This window comes from Zymoseptoria tritici, chromosome 7 (assembly GCF_000219625.1).
Source record: "Zymoseptoria tritici IPO323 chromosome 7, whole genome shotgun sequence".
Taxonomy (NCBI): Eukaryota; Fungi; Ascomycota; class Dothideomycetes; order Mycosphaerellales; family Mycosphaerellaceae; genus Zymoseptoria; species Zymoseptoria tritici.
This window is the reverse complement of record NC_018212.1, coordinates 2,548,915-2,570,760: the sequence shown is the minus strand read 5'-3', so window position 1 is coordinate 2,570,760 and position 21,846 is coordinate 2,548,915. Positions and strand designations below refer to the sequence as shown.

The 21,846-nt window shown below is 51.8% G+C and overlaps 5 protein-coding genes across 5 annotated transcripts; 3 read left to right on the top strand and 2 right to left on the bottom strand.

Moving 5' to 3' along the window:
- Positions 1 to 3,380: 3,380 nt before the first annotated feature.
- Positions 3,381 to 4,282, bottom strand: MYCGRDRAFT_110301 (uncharacterized protein; the record flags this gene model as incomplete). The annotated part of the gene is made up of 1 exon (XM_003850886.1): positions 3,381 to 4,282. One exon carries the CDS (start codon positions 4,248 to 4,250, stop codon positions 3,381 to 3,383), a length of 870 nt encoding a protein of 289 aa, XP_003850934.1.
- Positions 4,283 to 8,302: 4,020 nt separating this feature from the next.
- On the top strand, positions 8,303 to 9,632 carry MYCGRDRAFT_110300 (uncharacterized protein; the record flags this gene model as incomplete). Its single annotated transcript, XM_003850898.1, has 1 exon — positions 8,303 to 9,632. The coding sequence occupies one exon, from the start codon at positions 8,303 to 8,305 to the stop codon at positions 9,269 to 9,271; it is 969 nt and encodes a 322-aa protein (XP_003850946.1).
- A 1,662-nt stretch (positions 9,633 to 11,294) lies between these two features.
- MYCGRDRAFT_94853 (uncharacterized protein) lies at positions 11,295 to 12,990 on the top strand (the record flags this gene model as incomplete). Its single annotated transcript, XM_003850899.1, has 3 exons — positions 11,295 to 11,348; positions 11,819 to 12,400; positions 12,526 to 12,990. 3 exons carry the CDS (start codon positions 11,295 to 11,297, stop codon positions 12,988 to 12,990), a joined length of 1,101 nt encoding a protein of 366 aa, XP_003850947.1.
- A 2,319-nt stretch (positions 12,991 to 15,309) lies between these two features.
- MYCGRDRAFT_28783 (uncharacterized protein) lies at positions 15,310 to 15,631 on the top strand (the record flags this gene model as incomplete). Its single annotated transcript, XM_003850900.1, has 2 exons — positions 15,310 to 15,366; positions 15,419 to 15,631. Coding segments are annotated over 2 exons (270 nt in total), but the record flags the coding sequence as incomplete, so codon positions are not given.
- Positions 15,632 to 18,675: 3,044 nt separating this feature from the next.
- On the bottom strand, positions 18,676 to 20,059 carry MYCGRDRAFT_94851 (uncharacterized protein; the record flags this gene model as incomplete). Its single annotated transcript, XM_003850885.1, has 7 exons — positions 18,676 to 18,692; positions 18,760 to 18,813; positions 18,980 to 19,013; positions 19,257 to 19,259; positions 19,355 to 19,383; positions 19,578 to 19,754; positions 19,972 to 20,059. 7 exons carry the CDS (start codon positions 20,057 to 20,059, stop codon positions 18,676 to 18,678), a joined length of 402 nt encoding a protein of 133 aa, XP_003850933.1.
- Between the last annotated feature and the right edge of the window lie 1,787 nt (positions 20,060 to 21,846).

Genomic DNA, 21,846 nt, shown 5'->3' with positions numbered 1-21,846 from the left:
GCCTGTAGGAAAATTGCGGGACTCGAACTTCAGTTGCCACAACCCATGTCACCGACCTTTCTTGTAGGGATCGATGGCTGACGTTCTTTTGAATTGGTTCGGGGACTTCGGCGATCTTTCCGGGGTACTTGACGGACCAGGATATCCTCTGAGACATTGCATGGGCAGAGAGAGTTCGGTTCGCGGCACATCTTTGCATATGCAGAGGCCGTCTATAGGAAGCGAATCCTGTCAAAGGCCGTCCTGAATTCAGTCATGCTACGGTCCATCCGTGGGATGGTGTCAGGGCCATACCGAGGCGAGACACAAAAGTATCCCTTATCCTCTTGACAACAAGATTTGCGGCAGTTGAGAATAGAGTTCGGATTGATGATGAGGCAGCCTGGTCAGGAAGTAACGTAAGCTTCGTGATTTGGACGGCAAAAGTTCGGCGTCCGTCCTGCTGCAAACAAGCTGCGAACATGCTGCAGGTTCGATCGACGATGACATTGCCGAACATGGGTCGCGTCTGTTGGATGATGCCGTCTCTGCCATGCCGGACGCCGCTCGGTCCGAAGTTGTCCTTGTGCATCGCGAACAGTCTTCTCACTGCTGAGTAGTGAGCCTTCTGCGACGGTCTTGGTGGAAGGACTGGTCAGGCAAGTCGCAAGTTGAGAAAAGAGACCGGATAGAACAAACTTCCCCCCTGAAAGCTTCTGCCAGAACCCTGGTCCGGTTCGTAACACCTTACTCCGAGCGATTGGGGGCCAAACGACATTGCAGAAACCAAAACTTTCCAGGCCAAGAGTGATGCATTTCCCTGGACGGAGGAGCCACGTACCCAACGATGTGGAATGACTCAGCGCTGAAGTCGCCGAGCCTCGGAGCACTGTGTAGGACTGCACGCAGAATCCCGATGCCGAGACGAGAGACGTCCAGCACGCACTGCAAGACGCCATACGACTTCAAGGAGACAACCGACGGCGATTCTGCGGCCGCTCAGATGTTGAAGGCGACAAGACAACGGGTCAGAACAGCGGACGACAATATGCATTGGCCGAGCACGTTGTGGTGCATCAGCTTGCCGCTTCCGGGTTCGCGATCGTGCCGCATATGATCATTATGATCATTAGGATGTGGTGTTGGAGCGGCTGAATGAGTTCAGAGTCCCTCGATTTTGTGATATAAAATGCTTGGGGGGTCGAAATCAGCGGAGACACTCAGCGACGCCAACATCTGCCTGCGGCCGATCATGGAATCGAAAGTGCCGCAGTAACGTTTTCAACAAAACGCAGTCCGTCGCCCATATGCCGGCCGAGCCATCGTCATGAACTGGTGGGCTTGAAGAGGGATTAGAGGTCCAGCACGTGTGTTGCTACCAACAAAAGTATGAGCGTCAGCGATATCCGATCGGACGAGGCAGGAGTGCAGCATCGAGAGTCCACGCGGGGTATGAGTTGTTTGAATCTAGGCCGCGGACCTCTTGCCTTTCGAAACACTTACCGCCTCGCAGTCGCAGTACGCCATTTCAGTATGTGGCTGTTCCACACAGAGCGCCCCGTGCTCGCTGCAACCGTGATCCTAGAGTTTTGGCCATGGACGCTAATTCTTGTGTAGTTCATTCGCTTTGCAGATGCCGAGAACACAGTTGAATTGGTGGCGGATTGTTGCTGACACCGAATCCTGCGAGCAAATACCAGCCCACGACATTGTTGAAGTACGCCTCGACGACGCAGCAAGGAACACACCCGTTCCTCCAGACACGCGCCGTTGGCCGAAGCTCTAGGAGGGAAGGGCGGCGGTGGAAGCAAGCATGGCTGCTAAGATGGAGGTTCCTGTCGTTCGATCTCTGGCTTGTATAGCACAATTGGCATCCATGATCGGACGGACACGCTAATCATACCATGTAGCCTGAGGCCGGATTCGCCTCGCAGTCGTCGGCTTCCTGCTTTGACATCGAGAGACGGCATTTTCCAGCCAATTTTTGCAGCCTATTGCTGGCCATGAGCAAGCCGAGTAGCCGACAATGCGAAGGACAGGGCGTCGCCCACGGTCGAGTTGTGCAATGGGATCCTTGAGATAATGTTCTTCTAAAAATTTTCCGCCGCAGGAGGTCCGCTTGGAGAGTGCCGGTAGTTGCCTGATTCCTGGAGCCTGCATATGCAGAAACTCAAGCCATAGACATAGTAATGCAGGTGTGCGATCATCACGCTTGCGCTGACGAAAGGGTACATCTTACCGCTGAGGAACAGGCCGAACGAGGGCGACAATGCAGCGCTATATGTCCTCTATCAGCACAGTTGACTGCCTTGTACATGCAGGTCACACCACGCAAGAAATACGAAAAGAGGGACAAGTTTGTGCGAACGCATCTCGGGGTGGTCGCCTCGTTTTCGGTGTACACTGTACAGTCGGCAGTGAGCCTCGTTTGCAAGCGGGAGGGCATCTCTTTGTAGAAGCCGGGGTACTCCAGAGTACTGAACAGTAGTACTAGCCGGTCTTGCGAAAGGATTGCCAGGAAAGTATTGGCAGAAAGTCCGGCCCAGTCTCTGCATGAGCACTCCGGTGCATTTGCATGTCGTTCCGCTTTCCCACGGGGATGAACCCGAGAAGAATCTTGTTATTCAAAGCCCCTCTCCGCGGCAAGGATGGAGCTGGCTCTATGGAGATCCAGTGCGTTCATACAATGTCTGGGAGCCACTTGTCGACGGCTTCACAACCAGGTCAGTCCCACAGTGTTTGGCAATGAACACCAATTCTGGTGGGCATGGATGCAAAGAGACTGCCAGCGAGGAATTTCAGTATAGCGTTGCTCAAGTTGCGACCGGGCGAGGCATTGCGAACCAGGCGTCGTTGAAAAGAGCGTCGATATCTTTTCCTTGCGGCGTGTTGAGAACAATGATCTCGAAAATGTTATCCTGAGTCGGCTTTGTCTGCTCCAGGGCCATAATGGACGTATCCAAGAGCTCCGATATGTTGGATGTGATCGGAGTTTGCGCGCACGCAGTGAAAATATGGCCAAATGTGCGAGGCATCTCTGTCATCACGGCCCGGGAGATGGAGGCAATGGATGAGAGCAAAGGGTGCTCTTGGAAGCGTGCAGGCCGATGTCTCAGAAGATGCTCGATCGTTCCACCTCATTTGAGTCAGAGCAGTGAATGCGTGAGTTGGACCAGGAAATGTGAGAGAAAAATGTGGAACAGATTGCAGAAAATGTGTGCTCGTCGAAAAAGAAAAGGCGACTCCAAGCTCGAAATGTATACCCATCCTCAATTCCTCCTCAGTTCTGTGTCATGTGTGATCCTGCTCCTCATCCTCTCCCGCTTCGTCGTATCGTAAATCTCGTCAAATCGTGCCATGTCGTATTCCATCGCCATCCTGCATCCCCCTCACCTAGCTCTTCACCTCTGCTTCCAGAACAGATTCTTGTACCACCTCCACTCATCCTGCGTCGACTGAACACCTTGAACACCCGGTGCCACAGGCTGAGCACTCACAGCACTCGCAGCAACAGGCAACACAGCCGCCTCGCCCATCACCTCCGCCAAACCCGCATTCGTCGCCCCCAGTCCAGTCTGGATCCCAACATCCCTCCTCAGCGATCCAGCCGCCGGCAAGGGCCTCGCAGCCCGTGTCCTCTGCGCCACCTTCTTTCCCAACTCCTCACCCGTCCTCCCACTCTTCTCTTGCGGCCAGAAATTCCACATCGCTACACCCGTCACACCACCAACGAGCAAGAACATGAATATTCCCAAAGTCTTGACCAGAGATCCCAACTCTTTCTGCACCGCCGCGAGACCCTTTTCTAGATCCTGAATATCCCTTCCAGACCGCTCGAGTCGAGCCGTGAGTTCTTGCGTGACACTCGCCAGTTGAGCATCGCACGGAGATGTATCCACGTTCATGCGCACACCCGTGAGAGGTGCGACCCCACTGCCATCTGACTGAGCCATGTTCCTCTCAAACTCCTCCTTGATGCTCGCAGCTCTTGTGCCCGCCGTGGCATCCTTCGCTTTCGTAGCTCTTACTTTCTTCGGCGGAGCGAAAGGATCGACTTCACTGCTACGAATGAGTTGCAGAGGCGGAGAGTGTTCAACGTGATCGAGCTTGGAGCGTTTGGCGAAGTGTTGGGTTTCGCGGGTGTTGGAGAGTTGGCCGAGGGCGAAGAGGAGGGAGGCGGGAGCTCGGCGGGTGGTGGAGAAGGAGCGGGTGGAGGTGGCGGCGGTGAGGGTGCGGCGGAGGAGAACGGTGGAGGACATGCTGGGTGACATGGCGGTGGAGGTGGAATGGCGACGATGAGGTGGAATGGGGAGTGTTGATGCCCGGATGATGGCGGTGGGGCAAAGGGTGATGGCGACAGCAAGGGTTCAGGTCCACTGCGGGCGGTGGTGTCTAAAACAACCTATTAAGTCAGCCCCCTCCGGCATTAGTAACACACCACACCACACCCTTGGCAGTGTAATCTCGCGTTGTTGTTGTTGTTGTTCACGCGTTCATACAACCTTACCGTCGCCCTTACCGTCGCCCTTACCGCCGCCCTTACCGCCGCTATAGACGACGCCGACGTCGGACTACTATAGGTATTTAACGCCGCTAACTTAGACGCCTTCCTTCCTATAGCGCTACTATTACCGGAGGTTATCGTACATACCGAGGAGCTACTAACGCGTAAAGGCGTAGAAGTTAACGTAGAAGAATCGAGTATAGACGAGCGGACTAATAGGCCGGTTATCCGCCGACGCCGGCGTATAAAGAGGCGTCTTATTAAAAGCGTTGCCGCCGGCTATAGCATATTAATAGTCCCTTAAGGCGTCGACAACCTTAGAGCATTACGTAAGTAGATAGTTAATCTCGACGCTCTAGTAACTATAACGCCGGAGTTATAGTCGTAGGTAGAGCCGTTTATCGACAACTTCTAGATTCGGAAGGAGATACGATATAAGGTAGACGGTACGGCGGTATATACCTATAAGTGCTACTTCGCGACTGCCCTTGTTATAACGAAGGGCGATAGTAAGAAGCCGCGGCCGAAGAAGATTAAGCGTAGATACTCGTATCCGGTAAGGATAAAGGTGTCGTTTAAGGTCGACGACGACGCTAATAAGGTCGGTAGAGCTCTAGTTATTAGCCGCGTAGTAATCCGGCGAACGGAGATAAGTAGCCGAGTTAAGTATACCGAGTACTATACTATACGTTAATTCGACCTATTCCGGCGCTACTCGGCACTTTAGAAGGCTACTAGCTATTAGTGTTATAAGGGCTACCGCCCTACGACCGTATAGAATAGTATTTAAGCATTTAGCAATCTAGAGGCTCGAGAGATATTTAAGGTAGCCGGTAGGCTCTATATAGTCCGTTACGACGTTAATAACGCCGGTACCGTATACCGGAAGGCATTCCCTAACCTCCGACTCGGCGGTACTATTACGGACTAGCCGGCGTAGTAGTAAGAGCTAAAGGAGTAGTATAAACAACGTAGTAAGTTTTTACGAACGAGAAAACGAGAAGTTAAGAAGTTAAAGATTAGTGTCGAATTTAGATTACTTAGTAGCGGGAGCTCCTAGTAATACCCTAATACGGAAGGAGACCTACCTAATCCGGCTATTATAACTCTCGACGTTACCTTACGACTACTACTATTTAAACGCGCTCGAATTCGAGTCGTTTAGAAGAGGATTCCGAGCTTTAGTTTTAAAGCTAGCAATTCTTAGAAGTTTTAAGGTGTCGCTAAGAGGACCCTAGAATTTCGGCTCGGAGGCGGGCCGCGCGCGGGCCGCGAATTTAAGCTAATTATAAATTCGAGAATATACTCGAATTTAACGCTAGTAGAACTTCGACTATTTCTTAAAACTTCCGAGAATTTCGAGCTTTAAATAATATATACTAACTTCTCTCTACTTATAGACGGTATAAAATGCTCTAAGATTAGGGCTATACGCGAACTAGACGGCGAGACCGCTTATAGCATCGTCTAGGCTTATCTAGAACGTATCCGACTCCTTATACGCCGTAGTTACCTTACCCTTATAGACTTAACGTACAAAACTAACTATCTCGGCTAGTTTCTCTTTACCCTTATTGTTCGCGATAAGTATAGTTACTAGCGCCCTTATGCTTAGTTCCTTACGAAGTCTAAAGACGGCGACATTATCGCTGCTTATTTAAGGCGAATTATCCGGTAGTCTAGCGGTCGTAGAGGCTAGCGTCCGTATTACTTTATAACTAACGACTTAGCTACTAAACGACGTACTATTAAGCTAGCGTTTAGCGATAAGGAAGACGGTCTAGCTAAGGATAGTAAGGACGAAGACGCTAGTAACTTTAGCCTTTATGTCGTCGTCTACCTACTCTACTATATCTATATATAGCGGACGATAAAGCGGAAGTTTAGTAGTACGAATTACGAGAAGGTGCGTTAAAAGCTCTTCTCGGCGGTTGTAGCGAGGCAGTTAGTTACCGGTTGTCGTTCTTCCCTTAAAGAGGCACTTAACCTACTGCCGGACGACGACACCGACAGCCGTAACTATATTAAGAAGGAGCTAAAGGACAACATTAAGCTCTAGGCCCTTTATTATCGTATACATTTACTTCTACTACTTTAGGTGCTATCGACTAATCCCCTCGAAGGCGTACATAACGTATATAAGATAGATACGAAGCTATAGATAGCGGCTAACTTTACGTTCGTTAGTACGGCTATACATTACGAGTAGAAGTACGTCTAATTCGACTAACGGACTACGAACGAGCGTAAGCGCGAAGGCCACCGAGTCTATCTAATTATAACTAAAGGTCCTTTATACTAGCTTAGTAACTAGCTACCTTAGTTTCTATAGCGTATATAATAGGAGATTAGCGCTTAGATATAGCTCTTAAGGTAGGACGGATTTACGCTAATGCTATTAACTAACGACCTTAGATGTACGTATAAGGCGTACCGTAAGAGCAACCTTCCGTATACGTACATATAGTACTAGTATAAGCTTCTTAACTACATTAAACAAGAGCATAGGGACCGCTAGCTCTTTATGTTTATAAGCATAGGTAAGTTCGAAGGTATAGAAGTCTTTAATACCGCCTTAACGGACTACTTCGCGCGTAACATTAAGGACGATATTAAACCGCTATAAGCTTACCGACTTACGGTTACCGAGGCTACTTACGACATCCGCTAAGCTATATATAATATCGAGGAGGGCCTCGAACGCCGCAACGCTTCTTACGACGAGAAGCTACGTACTTAGAAGAGGTAGATTAATATACTATACTATATAGCCGGATTAGTGCGTAAGGAGGTAGTAAGACTCGCTATACGAGAGCACTTTAATTAAGAACTTCCTAATAAAACACCTCTACTATAGCTTACGTAACGACTACTCGATAAGGGCTTCCCCTTAAGCTAGTTCTACGTCAAATTAGAGCCTATTAAGGGTAGGCCTTATATCGATCTTACCCTCGAATCTACCGACTCCGCGACAACAATAATAACACCCTTAGAGCCTATACCGGTAGCTCTACTACTACCGACGAAGAAGAAGCGAGCATTAAGGAAGGTAGTAGCGGTTAAGGTAGGAAGCTCTATAACGACTACTAAGACGACTATAAAGAAGAAGAAGACGGTAATAACGACGGTAATAACGACGGTAACGACAATACTAAATAATCTATACTAACCTCTACCGTCGGCGTAAGGAGGGCAATATAACCCGGAGGCTAGCCCTTCTATAGTAAAGGGCCTACTAAAGAAACGACGGAAGGTAGGAGCGACGGCGGCGACGGCGCCGGCTAGTAAGAACACTATAGATATAGTAGATATAACGTAATAAACAAAACGGACAGTAATGTTAATAAACGAACGATAGTTATAGTCTAAAGGTAGACATTTACTAGCACGCTCTACGCACATCTCTTACTTACGCAAACGACTCGTACGGAAGCTAAAAACGTTATTGCCGCTGTTAAACGTATAGCTAATAAGAGCGCGAGAAACTCCTTTAACTTTCTATCTACTACCCTTAAAACGACAGCGACGGCGACGGTAAGGTATCCTACGGTAAGAACGCGACAGTAACAGCGAGTCGCGACTCGCACCGGTAATTGGCTAACAGTGTGGATCCAGCATCCTCCGGAGGTTCTGAGCTTGGGCGTGTGCACGGGCGCGGTCAATAGGTTGTTATAGACATATCCCTGCGGGGTAGATTTTCGACATCCTCGGACATGCATCCTCGTAATACACAACATCATCCCAGAACCTCAGCCATCAGAAAGAGGACCTAACCGTCGACCTCAGCTTCTTTTTCCTCCTCCGCTCCGCTCCGCCTCGATGGCTGAAGCCTTGACCACCGCTCTCGGCAGTCGGCTGGAGGCCGCGGTGTCCTGGTCTGCACCCACCTGGGACTTCTCGGCGCTGGGAGGAAATCCGCCATCCCTCTCTGCACCGCCAGCACCCTCATCGCTCTCATCTCCGGCAAGAGTCTCCGCTCCACCCACCCAACATGCCACCTCACCCGCTCCTCCACCACCCGCCTCCCTCCTCAGCCTCTCCGACGAACTCCTCTCCCTCATCCTCTCCTTCGCCATGATCCACACAGGAAGCTCCAGAGCCGTCACATCCGTCTTCTCCTACCCATCGGGAGTGATTCCAGGCGACATCCACTTTTCTCTCCGCCACTTGCTCGGCCCACTCCGCTGCCATCCACGTCTCTACGCCATCGCCAAGCACGAATTCCTCCGCTCGAATCTAGCGGTGCTGAACTGTGCCGACATCAGAGCGTCTGCAGTGGCGCTCATTCCGCCGGGTGGTGTGACGAAGCATCCGACTTCGGTACTGCTGCAAAGTCTCACTCACATCCAGCTGCATGTCTCGGTCTCAGATTTGCGAGCGCCGTTCACGCAGAGGTTTTCGAGACAGTTTGTGGATATGTTGAATATGGACCGGGAGTGTGCTGAACTCCGCATGCTGTCCACGTACTGTCCGAATTTGAAATCTGTTCACCTCTTCCTCAAAGTGGATGAGTGGTATCTCGTTGCTGCCGGGACGGATCTGCGACGGAATGGAAGGGTGAAGGGCATGACGGAGAGGGAGGTGAGGTACAGGGAGAGAGCGGAGACGATTGTGGAACTGGCGAGGGAGGTCCTGCCGTATAGATGTTTGTCGGTTGCATTTCATCATTGGGACGGAGGTTGCGAGCTCGTAGATGGACGGGAGTGGAGCACGAGTGAGGTTGTGGAAGGGATTTTGGGTGGGAAGCCGGAGGAGACTTGGAGGGCACCGACTATCAGGCTGAGATGAAGAATTGCGTTGGGAGCCATGGTACATTGGAAACCTCACTGAGCGAAGCTCAACCGGCGACCACGACATGAATGTCTATCTGCAGATGACGAGTCAGCAGCCAGTAGTACATCAAGCCTGACCGACACTTCGTCAATGGGAAGCAAGCAGTCTGTGGTCGAAGCCACATCTCATACGCCACGATCAAGCAAGAATCAACAAAGAGCGATGTTCGAGGCTACCTGCACTACTCGAATGTACAGTCAAACTCAGGAAGCGCCACTCGCACCGCAAACATGGCGCTCTGCCGCCGAGAATCTTCTCTGGATCTGAATGAGCTCGAGTTAACGGCATTGAGCATCTTCGTCAATCGTTCTAATCGTCGGAGTTGTATGCGAATGTGAAGCGTCGAGAGCAAGTGCAGAAAGGGAAGGCCGGACATGAAGCTCTCCGGGCGATGATCGCTGACGGGCTACGAATGATGAATGGAATCAACGATTGCTGAATTGCGCTCTCGCGTCGGTCAAAGTCCTGGAGAATGCGGCAGCCGGAGCAATCAACATTCCTGCTCCGAGATTGTGTCCAGAGGGACTACCCAGAACCACCCAAGATGAGAGCGCTAGCTCGAGCTGAGCTCGGCTTGACATGCGTCTGTCGCGAGGGATGATCCAACCCGTGGTGCTCTGATTGGCGTTGTTGAAGACAACGACACCCGCCACTGGGAATAGTTGGCACCTCCTCGACCTCGTTGGAGCTGGCATCACTGCCGACCTCCGGTGCTTCTTCGCCTTCATCGCCAACGGAACTCATGTACTCGGCTGAGATGAGCTGTCCTCGGTTGAACTATTCTTCACCCGCTCCCTCGTCACTCTCTTCGTGATCTTCCCTTTTTCTCTATCTCCGCCACGATGCCACGATGTCCGCTGTCATCGCCAATGTGATCAGAGTTCGTCTGGCTTGGACTTGCCAGCTCTAGCCATGGACCCTTCTCTTCACTTCCGTCGCTGTTGACCTTGTCGGAGATCTTCGAGCCTGCTACATCTGGCAATCTCAAGGCCGGCATTGGCACTTCCTCGTCATGACTCGTATCACCGTCAGCAGTGAAATCCTTCCGCGAGCCATTCTCGCGATCCTCTTCCTGGGCCATAAAGCGACTGTAACTCGCCAAAGCAGACTTCCACAAGTCCAGCGTCGTAACAAACCTCATATTCGTCCGTGGGTTCCTATGCGCCTGCCGCGCACGCTTAAACCGCCGACAGAAGCTGAATGACCGGATCTTCTCCTTCTCCGGGTGCCAGTGTATGCTCGTCGTGGACTATGGCTTTGAAGGTTGCCTTTGAGCGCTCCCATGCCCCAGCTATGGACCAGCCCACGAAGGAGTCGCAGCCCTCCCGAGCTTCTGCTGCGTTTTTGAGCACAAACAGGCTCTCAAACATGTCAATCTCGACGCCCAGCAGACCCGGGATTTCTGCTTTCCTCGCGGCAGCAGCTTACTTGGGCACTGCGACCGTCTTGTCGGCCACGGTGATCGAATACGTAGGCACAAAAGCCGAGGGTCGTGGATATGTCTTTTCTTCCGCAAAGACTGGCCTGGTCTTCAAGCTCACTGTCCAGATTAGAAGCACCGGAGTCATCCTCGTAAAAGAAGTAGACGACTCTCTAGCGACTGACATGTTGTCCTTTTAGCTAAACGAAGAATTGCGCCAGATCTTGCGCTCTTCTGCTGAGCGTGGCGTCATCGCCAGAAATGCCTGTGGCTCGAATCGATGGTAGTCCAGTTCAGGCGCCTGTCGCAGAAGAAATCATCCGTCGAAGCGGAGTTCGTCCGCGCAGGCATTGAGAGCATCGTTGAGTAGAACGACCAGCAAAGCATCAAAATCCCAGAGCTCCACGCTCGACTTCTTTGATGAAGTAGCTCTTGTATGCCCTTTCAAGAAAGAGGTGGCTGTCTGGTCCGGGCAGGTAGATGGCATCGGGCTCTGTAAGTCCTGCTAGAGGCTGTCGGGGCGATATTGGTGCTGTTGCGGACTGCGGCGGAACCCACATGTCGCTCATATCGATGCGCTTCGAGTTGTTCCAGAAGCAACGGTTTGCGTCGGTAGGATGTTTGATGTGCATTCGTCTGCGAGATATTGTGTCTGAGGACCTGGCGGGCAAGAGACAAACTCGGACGGAGAATGAAGGAAGCGTTGCGATCGCCAAACGGACAAGTGCGAGCCCACAAGATTGTCGTGCGCAGCTCCCGGCGCAGGCTCTAGTGCCAAGATTCACAAGCCAATCATTCTGGATTTAAGCCACGAACAGATCCTATGGATCCGGAATTTTCGTTGTGGGCGTTTGCAAACTCTGATATCCTCACACGTCCTTCACTTCACCATCCCGGCCGCCACGAAGAGCAATCCCAGAGTTATGGCGGGCCCGTCCGAAACGGTTGAAATTGTTCCAGAAGAGCAGGCAGTTCAGAGAAGTCAGTCCGTCATCGGCCACGTGGGACTTTACTCAAGAGCCTCTGCCGCGATAAATTTCAGAATGCAGATGCTCTTAATAAAATGATATACGAGAGTGCAGGCCGTGGAAAGCGTGGTCCGCCTTGTCGGTGAATGGCAAAAGAGTGATGCAGAATATGGCGTGACGATGGTCGTTGCTGCTGAAGATCTGCCGCGCAGCATGAACAGTCGCTTCGTCGACCTAGGCCCAACAGATTTGCGATACCAGAAGCTCGCTCTCGCAATCGAACGCCTGCGCATTCACTGGAACCACGCCGCCTTCTTTGGAAAAGCGCAAACGATACTGGACCACATGACTGCCGCACAGGATCCCAAGGGCCTGCGATGCTTTGAGCAAGTCGTCTACCTTGGAAGTAGCGCCGTCTTCAATGCCGTTCCGTTGTGGACGAAACCAGAGGGCCCAACTGCTGAAGGACTGCTACGCGATCCGAACCTCAGACTGTTAGAGTTATTGCAGAAAGCGCGCCTGACGGGAGGAGGGGATACGGACGTGTCTATCCACCTCATTGAGACAGCGCTGTGCGAACGTGTGCACACATTGTTCCCGGAGATCGAATCCCCACCGAGCAAAATCCCCGACCGACACGTGTCGATCGATCGCCCGGAGCTGCGGCGCCTTCTTTCGCCATTACCACCTAAGAGAGTATTTTAAGTGTCAAGTCACAGTCCCCTCTGGCGAATTCTTCCTCTGCCGGCGGGACCCTCAACCCGTCCAAGGCGAAATCGGGATCTGGACAACCTCAATCCACTTTGATGCTAACTACTCAGATAAGCAAATCCAGTGACAAGTCGGTCAAAAACGCGACAGGATATGTGTGGGAAGGGTGCGGCAAGCCTGACATTATGGTCCATGCTTCACCGCAAGGTCCCGGGACCAAAACTCTGCTAGACAGTGGCTGTACGGCATCATGCGTGGCGAAAGTATGGTTCGTCAAGCACTATCTCGACGCAACCATCCGGACTCTCTCCAAGCCTCTGTGGTCTGTGGACTTTAGTGGTCACCGGACTAGCTGCGACGAGATTGCAACTCTGATCCTGTTGATTGCAGTCAAGGACGGGAAAGGGAGGGAAGTTCTAGCTGAGATTGAACACGAGGTCCGGGCTGCCAGTTACTGCCCTCGTGATGTCCTGATCGGATGGGACATCATGACGAAGGGACATATCGTTGTCAGCGGCGTCGAATGTAAAGCCTACTTTCGCTCGCACGGAGACGTCTACGCACGGCTTGTGTGATGCCGCGAGAAGGCTACGCTGCGCAGCGCGGAGCTCGAGTCGCAACGAGGGCCGAACTGGTAAGGTCAAGAATGGTTCGATGCTGGCCTTCAATGTTGCCGACAGGCGCCATCCCTCGAACCAGAACGGTCGTTGCAGCAAGACCCATGAATAGGCATGCGCCGAGGAGGAGTCCGACGGTGTACTGGTACCAGCTACCGATTTTGCTGCGGACAATGAACCAATGGCTGGAAACTAGCGACAATCCGAAGCCACCGCGATCTTATACAAGGCATTGTAGCAACGTAACAAGAAAGCTAATATCATTTGACAGAACTTCGATCGGTTGGCAAGCAGCCTAAACCTCTTGAGCAAGGAGCAGCATCTAGACCATTGCAAGTCGACACAATTTTCTCACTAGCTCTTACATCTTATCGTCGCAAGGTCGGCCCTATGAACGGCAGAGCATGGCATGGTGCTCAGTCTCGCTGACCACCATGCGTGCTTTCGGTCGCATGGGCCTGTGATCACTCCGTGCAGCTCTACGTCGGACAATTCGCCATGGTCCAGCCGCGAATCATCTTGGCAAACGACCGTGGCCGACCTCGAAATACCATGGAAAGCATTTTGGCGAACAGCACAAACCTCGATTTGGAACCATGGCATGAAACTTCGAAATAGAAGGAGACAAGACATGCTTCGCTACGGCAAACACACTCGCGGCATCCGGTTTCTCGCAGCCGTCCTAATATACACAGCGCGAAGGCGAGAAGTATACACGGGGACGAGCAATCATGTCTTAACCCCCGCTTCGACGAATGGAAATATTCGTATCGTCGAACCAATAAAGAGTGACCCTAGGCGACAGCACAGACAGCTTTGGCTAACGATATGTTTTCTGATTGTCCCGAGCAGTGCTATTGACTCTAAATTTACTGACGGTACCAGCCTTGTACGGCGGCAAGAATGTGCAATCACACGGCCATTCCCGGATGTTTCGGAAAGTCTCAGCCTTCTCCGAACGTGTCGCGCGCAATTCACGAGACAAGTCAGGTCACAACACATATTTCTGCGCTAAGGATCTCTAGCGCCGAACATTTCTCGACCTCGAATTCGAAGCCTTACCTCGACTTCAACTTTCTCTCCCGAACATCTTCGAACATACCTTCGTTGGACTTCGCCTTTGTAATCGCTACGATGGGTGATCCGGTCGACCTGGCTTTCCGTGCGAAGGAAAGCGCGCCTGAACCAATGTACGACAAGAAGCCTGCGCCGGAGACGAGGGCAGCGTCAGACGAGAAAGCAGTTCCAAACAGGACGGCAAAACAAGACAGGCCGCGGGACCCGCTGATGCAATGGCTTCAGTACAGGTGCAAGAATCTCGACGAAACCGAAGCTGTTGCAGCAAGTTTTGCAATACCAGAGATGGAACGGTGTGGACATTCAAAGGTGCTGATGGCGGAATCTCTCATCCGCGCAATTCACGACTGTACGTCGGGGGAACGAGAATCAGCTATGGCGTTGATCACCGGTGCCGCGGACCTGTTGCGCGACATGAAGCAGGCGCACGATGCCTTCATCGAGCTTGGCTTCAAACACTCGCGCTACGACGAACTGAAGGTTGAGGTTGAGAGATTGCGACAGATATTCGACAGTCTCAAATATTTCGGAGAAGCGCAAACGTTTCTGGATCAGATGGGAATTCAAAGCCCCGAAGACATCGAACGACGCTCCTGGGTCACCATCCTCGGTGCTAGCTCCGCCTACAACGGGACACCGTTGTGGACATTGGCCGAGGGTCCAAGCATCAGTAAAATGCTCTGCGATCCTAATCTGAAATTGTTCCTGTTCCTGCGAAGAACTTATCTGGCAAGCGGAGGAGTTTTGGATCTGGAGACGCTACGATCCGAGGGAGGCCGTTTGCGGGACAGTCCTGTTGCAACCGAGCGCAGCCCAATCATCTTTTTCACCGAGAAAGATGGCACTACCAATCAGACGGCCCACTACCAGTCAATCACCTCCCAGCAGCCTTATCGAAACAAGAGCTTTGAGGAATTGAGGGTCGAAGACTACATGCAGGGCAGACGAGACGGCAACACCAACGGACAAGCCGGTAGCTTCGGCCAGACTACTGAATCTAATGGAAGTGCGTTCGGCAGCAACAACACCTCTGCTGCCCCGAGTGTCCAGCCTCAAACCCAACCTCCTCCTTGCTCCAGCAATGGTGGAGGAAGTTTCCAAGGAGGACGCGGTAGAGACGGCGGTGAATACGGTGATCATCAAGATGGCGGAGGCTCTTCAGTTGCTCCGGCTGCTCACGCCAACGTCGTTCCGAACCCGTTCACCAATAAGGTCTCTGGTGGAGGTCAGCCCAACGCCATCATCTACGTCAAGAACGTGAGTATCTCCTAAACGCCACGAATATCTTTACATATCTAACATGAAACAGCTTCCCTGGGCCACTAGCGACGACGACCTCGTTGAGCTTTTCCAGACTATCGGCATAGTCGAGCGTGCCGAAGTTCAGTACAAAGCCAATGGCCGTCATCGTGGAGCCGGTGTCGTTCAGTTCGGAAGTCAAGGCGACGCCACTACTGCGATCATGAGGTTGCAGGGCTACTCGTACGGTGGTCGTCCGCTCCACCTCAACTACGCTCGCTACACCAATCCCGGCGCGACAGGATACCAGCAACCAACGATGGCAAAGCTCAAATCCCCCTCACCAACGGCAAACCCCAATATGATCGCACCATCGCTTCCAATGGTAGCCCCACAAGGTCTCGCACCCACTGCCAAGAAATTCTCCCAGCGCATCATTAACATGGAGCCTATCTTCAAAGACTTCCAACCGATCATGAAGTCCGGGGACAAATGGCGCCTGCACGGGGTCCCATTCATTTCGATTCAATCGCATCCGGATGGTCCTACGATCCGAGCTCTCCTCGACACGGGTTCTTGTGTGACAAAAGCGTCGAAACAATGGTTGGTGGAGAACTATCCTGACGCCTCCATCCAGCGCATGAACGAGCCTCTCGAGCTTACTGGCGCTTTTGGCTCAGGGACCTGCACGGAGTTCGCAACTGTCGTCCTCTTGTTTCCCGTAGAGGACGCGAAAGGTGCATACGCTCTAGCCAGAGTCGAGGAGGAAGTCCACCTTTTCGGGGGAGCAGATCGCATTATCCTGATCGGCGCAGACATCATCGGCAGCAGGAATATTGAGATCGATCTGGACGAGCGCAAGGCCTGGTTCGGATCGCATGGTCTCTCAGCGCCATTGTACAAGGGCAAGCGTCCCTCCACGGAAGTCTTGCCGGTTCCCAAGCCGCCCCTCAAGCGTTCCGAACAAAGTAATGGCAGCAAGGACAACGCGCCGATTCCAGATTCGTCGCTTGAGCGTCCCGTATCCTCTTCCGAGAAACCAACACACACGCCCGTGAGTACCGAACACCGCAATGGCTGCAAGGACGACTCGCTGATTCCTGATGCGACCCTCGAGCGTCCCGAATCCTCGCCCACGAGTCTCAAATACAAGCCCAAGAGTCCCGTGTACTCGCCCACGACTCCTGCTCCATTCTCGCCCGTACGTTGCGAATACCCCATTGACTCGCCTGCGGATCCCAAATACACGTCCGGCATCCCTACGTACACGTCGGGAATCTGAAACTGAGGAGTTCTGAATACAGCAATGACTATGAGGACTACTTACCTGCTTCCGAGCAGCTCCTCGAGCGACAGAACCCAGATTGGTGTCCGCCCTGTGAAGCATAGTCGGGAAATTGTTAAATTATCGTTGGTCTCCTTCAGTCGGTTCATTCTACTGCATATCGCCGCCTTGGACAGCAAATCTGCAGAAGGAAGAGGAGCTGAAGATAGCGATTGGGCGCTGCACGTCGGTGATTGGTTATGCTGGGATGAAGGATTCGGCCGCATTTGGTCGATAGCCAGCCGGACGGAGAAAGAAGTTTCATGAGGGATTATGGGTGTCAGAACAATGGCGGCGACTGAGAGTACATTGCATTTTACAAACAGTGCTAGTGGCTTTCGAGACAGAGTATGGTCATGAACAACAGTACGTATGCATAGATTCAATACGTACAATCAAAGTTGTCTCAACCAGTGTTCCAAGCTCTTTTCATTGAATATCGTTTTCCCTTTGTTCGCCGTTGTTGTGTTGTTGTTGATATCCGTTCTAGTTGTCCGTAAAAACCATGGCTTAACTATCAGACACTCTTCGAAAGCAGCCATAGAGTCAACCCTCAACGCTGGCAGGACGTCGGCTCCTCTCCTGATACACGATATGAACGTTCTGCGTCAGGTATAATCATCGTTCGTGTCCATCCCGCGACCAAATTGCTATGCCTTATCTGTTTCAGCCGCACGCCCGCCTTCATGCCACCGGGCTTGGCAGCGCTTGGTTTGTCGACCTCACCTCCACCCAGATCCTACCTTCTCTCCCGCAGTCTCTCCCAGTCCACGATTCCGAGAAATTAGTACGCACGAGTTCGGACATAAGCTCCAAGAATCATGTCGCCAGCACGGCAATCCCTCGTCCTCCACCAACAAGCCAGTTCCGGAAACTCGTACAAGGTCCGACTCACAGCCGCTTTGTCCGGTCAGAAACACGACCGCCTCATCGAATACGACACTTTTACAGGCGAGACTCGCACTCCAGCGTTCCTCCAGCAGGTTAATAAGAACGGCAGAGTGCCAGTCCTCCAAATCGGCACCGACAAATTCCTCCCGGAGAGCAATGCCGCCGGCTACTACCTCGCGACCGGCACGGATCTCATCCCGACGGACGCTTTCGAGCATGCGCAGATGCTGCAGTAGATGTTCTGGGAGCAGTACAGTCACGAACCGTCAGTTGCTGTAGTGAGAATCTGGATCAAGTATATTGGCGAGGCGAATCTGTCGGATTAGCAGAAGGCTGCACTGCCGGGATTGACGGAGAAGGCGAAGGCGGCGTTGGAGTTAATGAGTGAGTATCTGGAGAAGAGAGAATGGTTCATCGGTGGAGGAGTCTCTGTGGCGGATGTTGTTTTGTTTGCTTACACGCATATGGCCCGTGATGCTGGCTTTCAGTGGGAGGAGCTTCCGAATGTGCGACAATGGTGCGAGCGGATCAAGGGTCTGAAAGGGTATGTTGGGATTGCAGAGTAGAGAAGGATGTAGCAAATTTCTGGAGTGCATCGTTCGGCGTTGCAGAAGAGGTTTTTAACCGCACGCCATTGCGTTTGCGTTCGAAGAGAGCAACGACGAATGCGAACCTGGAGCAGACATAAACGCACGGAGAAGGGACGTCAAGACTGGACAGGCGAGATGAAGGCACCATTGTATTCGACCACACATCCACCAAACATTCCAGCCACAAAATGGTGCACTCCACAATGCCAGAGATGACTCCAAAAGACAGTAAGAATTGAACCCATTCCCAGATCTCAGTCTCCTCCCACCCACCTCTGCCAGCCTCGTTCCCACAAACCCAGCAGTCATCCTTCTCACAGCCTTCCAATATCCACCAGCGAACCATCTCAGGACCAATGAGATTCTCGGCCCCAAGCAGCACATAGTGCCGCGATGTTTTCCGTTTACGAAGCCTTGCAAGGGTCGAGGACCTTTCACGGCAGCGAATATCAGCATTTGACTTGGACAATCGGGTGGGAAAGAAAGCAGTCAAGATATGTTCGATGGCTGCCGTTCGGTTGCTTACCGCGTCGCAGAGTCTGGAACAAGGTCAGCGTACGTTCAAGTGTCAGCGGATCGACGTGAACTCTCTGCCACCAAGCTTACCCGTTGCCTGTCTCTCCCGGAACAGGAACTTGTGTCCAAAGTCAGAGACCAGATCTGTAACATGTCGGCAGCAAAATTCCTCACCGCAGTGGAAGACGCCGAAGGTTCAGGTCAGCGAAACAGTTCAAGAAAGATAATCTTGGCGCGGATACAAGACCTGGAGCAAGCGGAGAGGCCTTCTCACGCCTGCAGCAGGTCTTGTCCCCTTCGGAGGACTCACAGAAGCCTTGTCCGCCTGGGAATTCGCCCTCGTTCTGCTGTCTGTTAGCATGCGCTGAGGGTCGAGGCGAAGCCTACTCACTCGGCGGCAAATGAGAAAACGAAGCAGACTCGTCAGCGGGTGTCATGAGTAGGATGGAGTGTAAAGGAGAGGAGAACCGTCTATGGCTTGTTGCTGATAGCTCGAAGGAGGTTAGCAAGGCTCAAACACATTGGCGTCGTCAAATCAGGAGCTGGTCAAATATGACAAAGCCGAGGGTGCTCCAGAGAATTCTTACATGCTAAACAGAAAGTCAGGGAAGTCAGTAAGGTCTTGGAAACTCCTGGGTACTCAAGCAGGAGTGAGGCTCCGCCTCCGGCTTGAGAAATTGCTTACCAGCTGCAGTAGTCCTTCACAAATTGAACCTATGGTCGATAGGTCAGATTCGGTCGAGCATCGGCGAGAAGGCATGAATCATGGAGACCTACACCACACCTGTGGCGAACGAAGCAAGAGTGTCAGCAGCAGATCGACCAAAGCGTCAAGATTGCGAGAGGAATATCAAAGTCGAGGACGACAAGGACTGTCTCAACCAAGCCTTGCGGCGTTCGCCACTCACCAGCACTTGTTATTCCAGCAAACGTCTTCGCCCTGAATAGCAAGAGAGCAAAATGATCAGCAACGTCTCGAGCCAGACCATGACGGTGCTCGTCTTCTGCGACCTGGTACTCACGACGCCATTGCCCGCGCATGGGTGTGCGTTGCAACCTCCGTTGCAATCGACGTTGTTTTGGCACTATGATTGCGTCAGTCCATCGAAAGCAGTACTTCTTGGCGAAAAGTGTTGGCATACCGACTTGCGTTCCTCGCGCGCTTCCAGCATACGCATTCCTCCCACGCCGCCTGTCCAAGTCAGCCATAGTGCAGACGGTAAGGACACGACGCAGAGCAAGATTTTCTGGCATTCCCGTCGAACAGTCTCGAGCTCCTGCAGGACTCAAATGCTCACTCACTCTCGAAGCCGAGCTCGCCTGCGTCCTTGACCAAGACGGCCAGAGCGCCCGAAGCGGAAAGGATGGACAAGAGGAGTGTGATCTTCATGATGACTGAGTGGATCTTGATGGTACTCGTGTGAAGTGTGTTGTTGAAGGAAGCAGAATTGGGACAGGATGCTTTGCTGCTTTTGTGCGCTCGTCAGGAGAAGTCGGTCCACGCACAGCTCTCTGCACGAGCGTGATTGGAGTGATGCCGTTTGTGATTTGGAGTGGTGCCATGTCAGCCAATCTTAGAACGCTAGAATTATTAGGTGGCACACGGGCAAGCTAGAGAACGCGCTCACCTTGTTTTGGTGCGCGCGTCCTCCACCCTGCCCTAATCTCACCCTTACTGTCTCTATGCTCTTATGTCGTCGGTATAGACTATTATCTATCGTTTTGAAGTGTTGTTATCGCCGCCGCTATGCCGTCTCTTTTAGTGCCGCTATCGAGCCCTCTGTTTATACTACCTTCGAGCCCTTAGTAAGACGAATCGAGTCCTCGTCGCTCTGTACGAACGCCGGTGCGAACGCCTTATAGTAAGGAAGCTATCGCCGCGTTAAAGCTAGGTAGTCGTCGTGTTAGTGCGCGCGCGCAAGAGGCGGAATCGAGGGTAGATCTAAGTACGATTAAGGAGTATAAAGAGGAAGTCGATAGAGCTGCTAATAAGAAAGTCGATAGAGCCGTTAATAAGGAAGTCGAGTCTATCGGTGCTACTCTCGCCGCTCGGCAAAAGGAATATCTATAGGATCTGCTCGCCGCGGATAATAAGAGGAAGTTAGTAAGAGCGAAGAAGGCGGAGGTTAATAGGCAGCGTAGGGCTACTAAGAAGGCTGCTCGTATAATTATAGTAATAACCGGCAAGAGGAAGCGTATAGATGTTAGTGTTAATGCCGAGAATAAGGATAAGGATAAGGATAAGGATAAGGATAAAGCTAGAGTATTATTACCGCCGCCGCTATTATATTAGAGGTCCGCTACTACTGCTCGCCGCTCTTATCCTCCTTCGTTAGCGCGGTTAGCTCGTCGTCGTGTCGATAAGGAAGAGGAAGTAGACGACATACCGTTCGAATTTACGGTCGCCTTATACGTACGCTAAGGACGAAGTAAGCTATAGGCGGATACTTAATATAGCTCTAGTAACGACTAAGACATAGCGGCGTATTTGGTTAAAGACTAGATCTCGTCGGCGGCGATAGACCTTAAGATCGCTATTAGTCGCGTAAAGATAAGTCTGTCGTATTCTAAGCTAGCCGTCCGCTCGTATATATAGTTTCCGTAGAAGAACGAGCATAGCTAGGGCAGTATTATTAAGTAGTTAGAGTTATAGTATCGCTCTAGCAAGGTGGACTTAAAGGTAGATATTATTGTTAAGGCTAAGATTCCGGTCGTTAGTTCTACACTAGGGCGACGAACGGCTACTACGATATAACTATCTTAATTGCCTAGTAATCGAGAGGCGTAAGTCGGCTCTAGTAACAGAGCTAAGGATATTATAAGACGATAGCCTTACACTAACACTCGTTGTAAGAACGTTAGCTAGACGTACTATCTCTATAGCCCCGACGAGCCTACTAACTACTACCCTTTATATAGTCCTTACCTTATAGCATAGGCTACTAGTATTACGAACAATTAACTTATAGCTAAGGATCTAGGGCCTACGATATATAGGGATCTAGTAAACAGGAAGGCTAATAGTATAACCGCCGACGACTACTCTATTAACACTATGCGATCTAAGATAAAGGGCGGCGCTATATGTCACATCTGCCTCCGCCGAATACCGACAATCGGCATCTGATCCCCTGCCTCAGCGGCATATGCACCCCTACTAGGGCCTTTTGAGCTCGT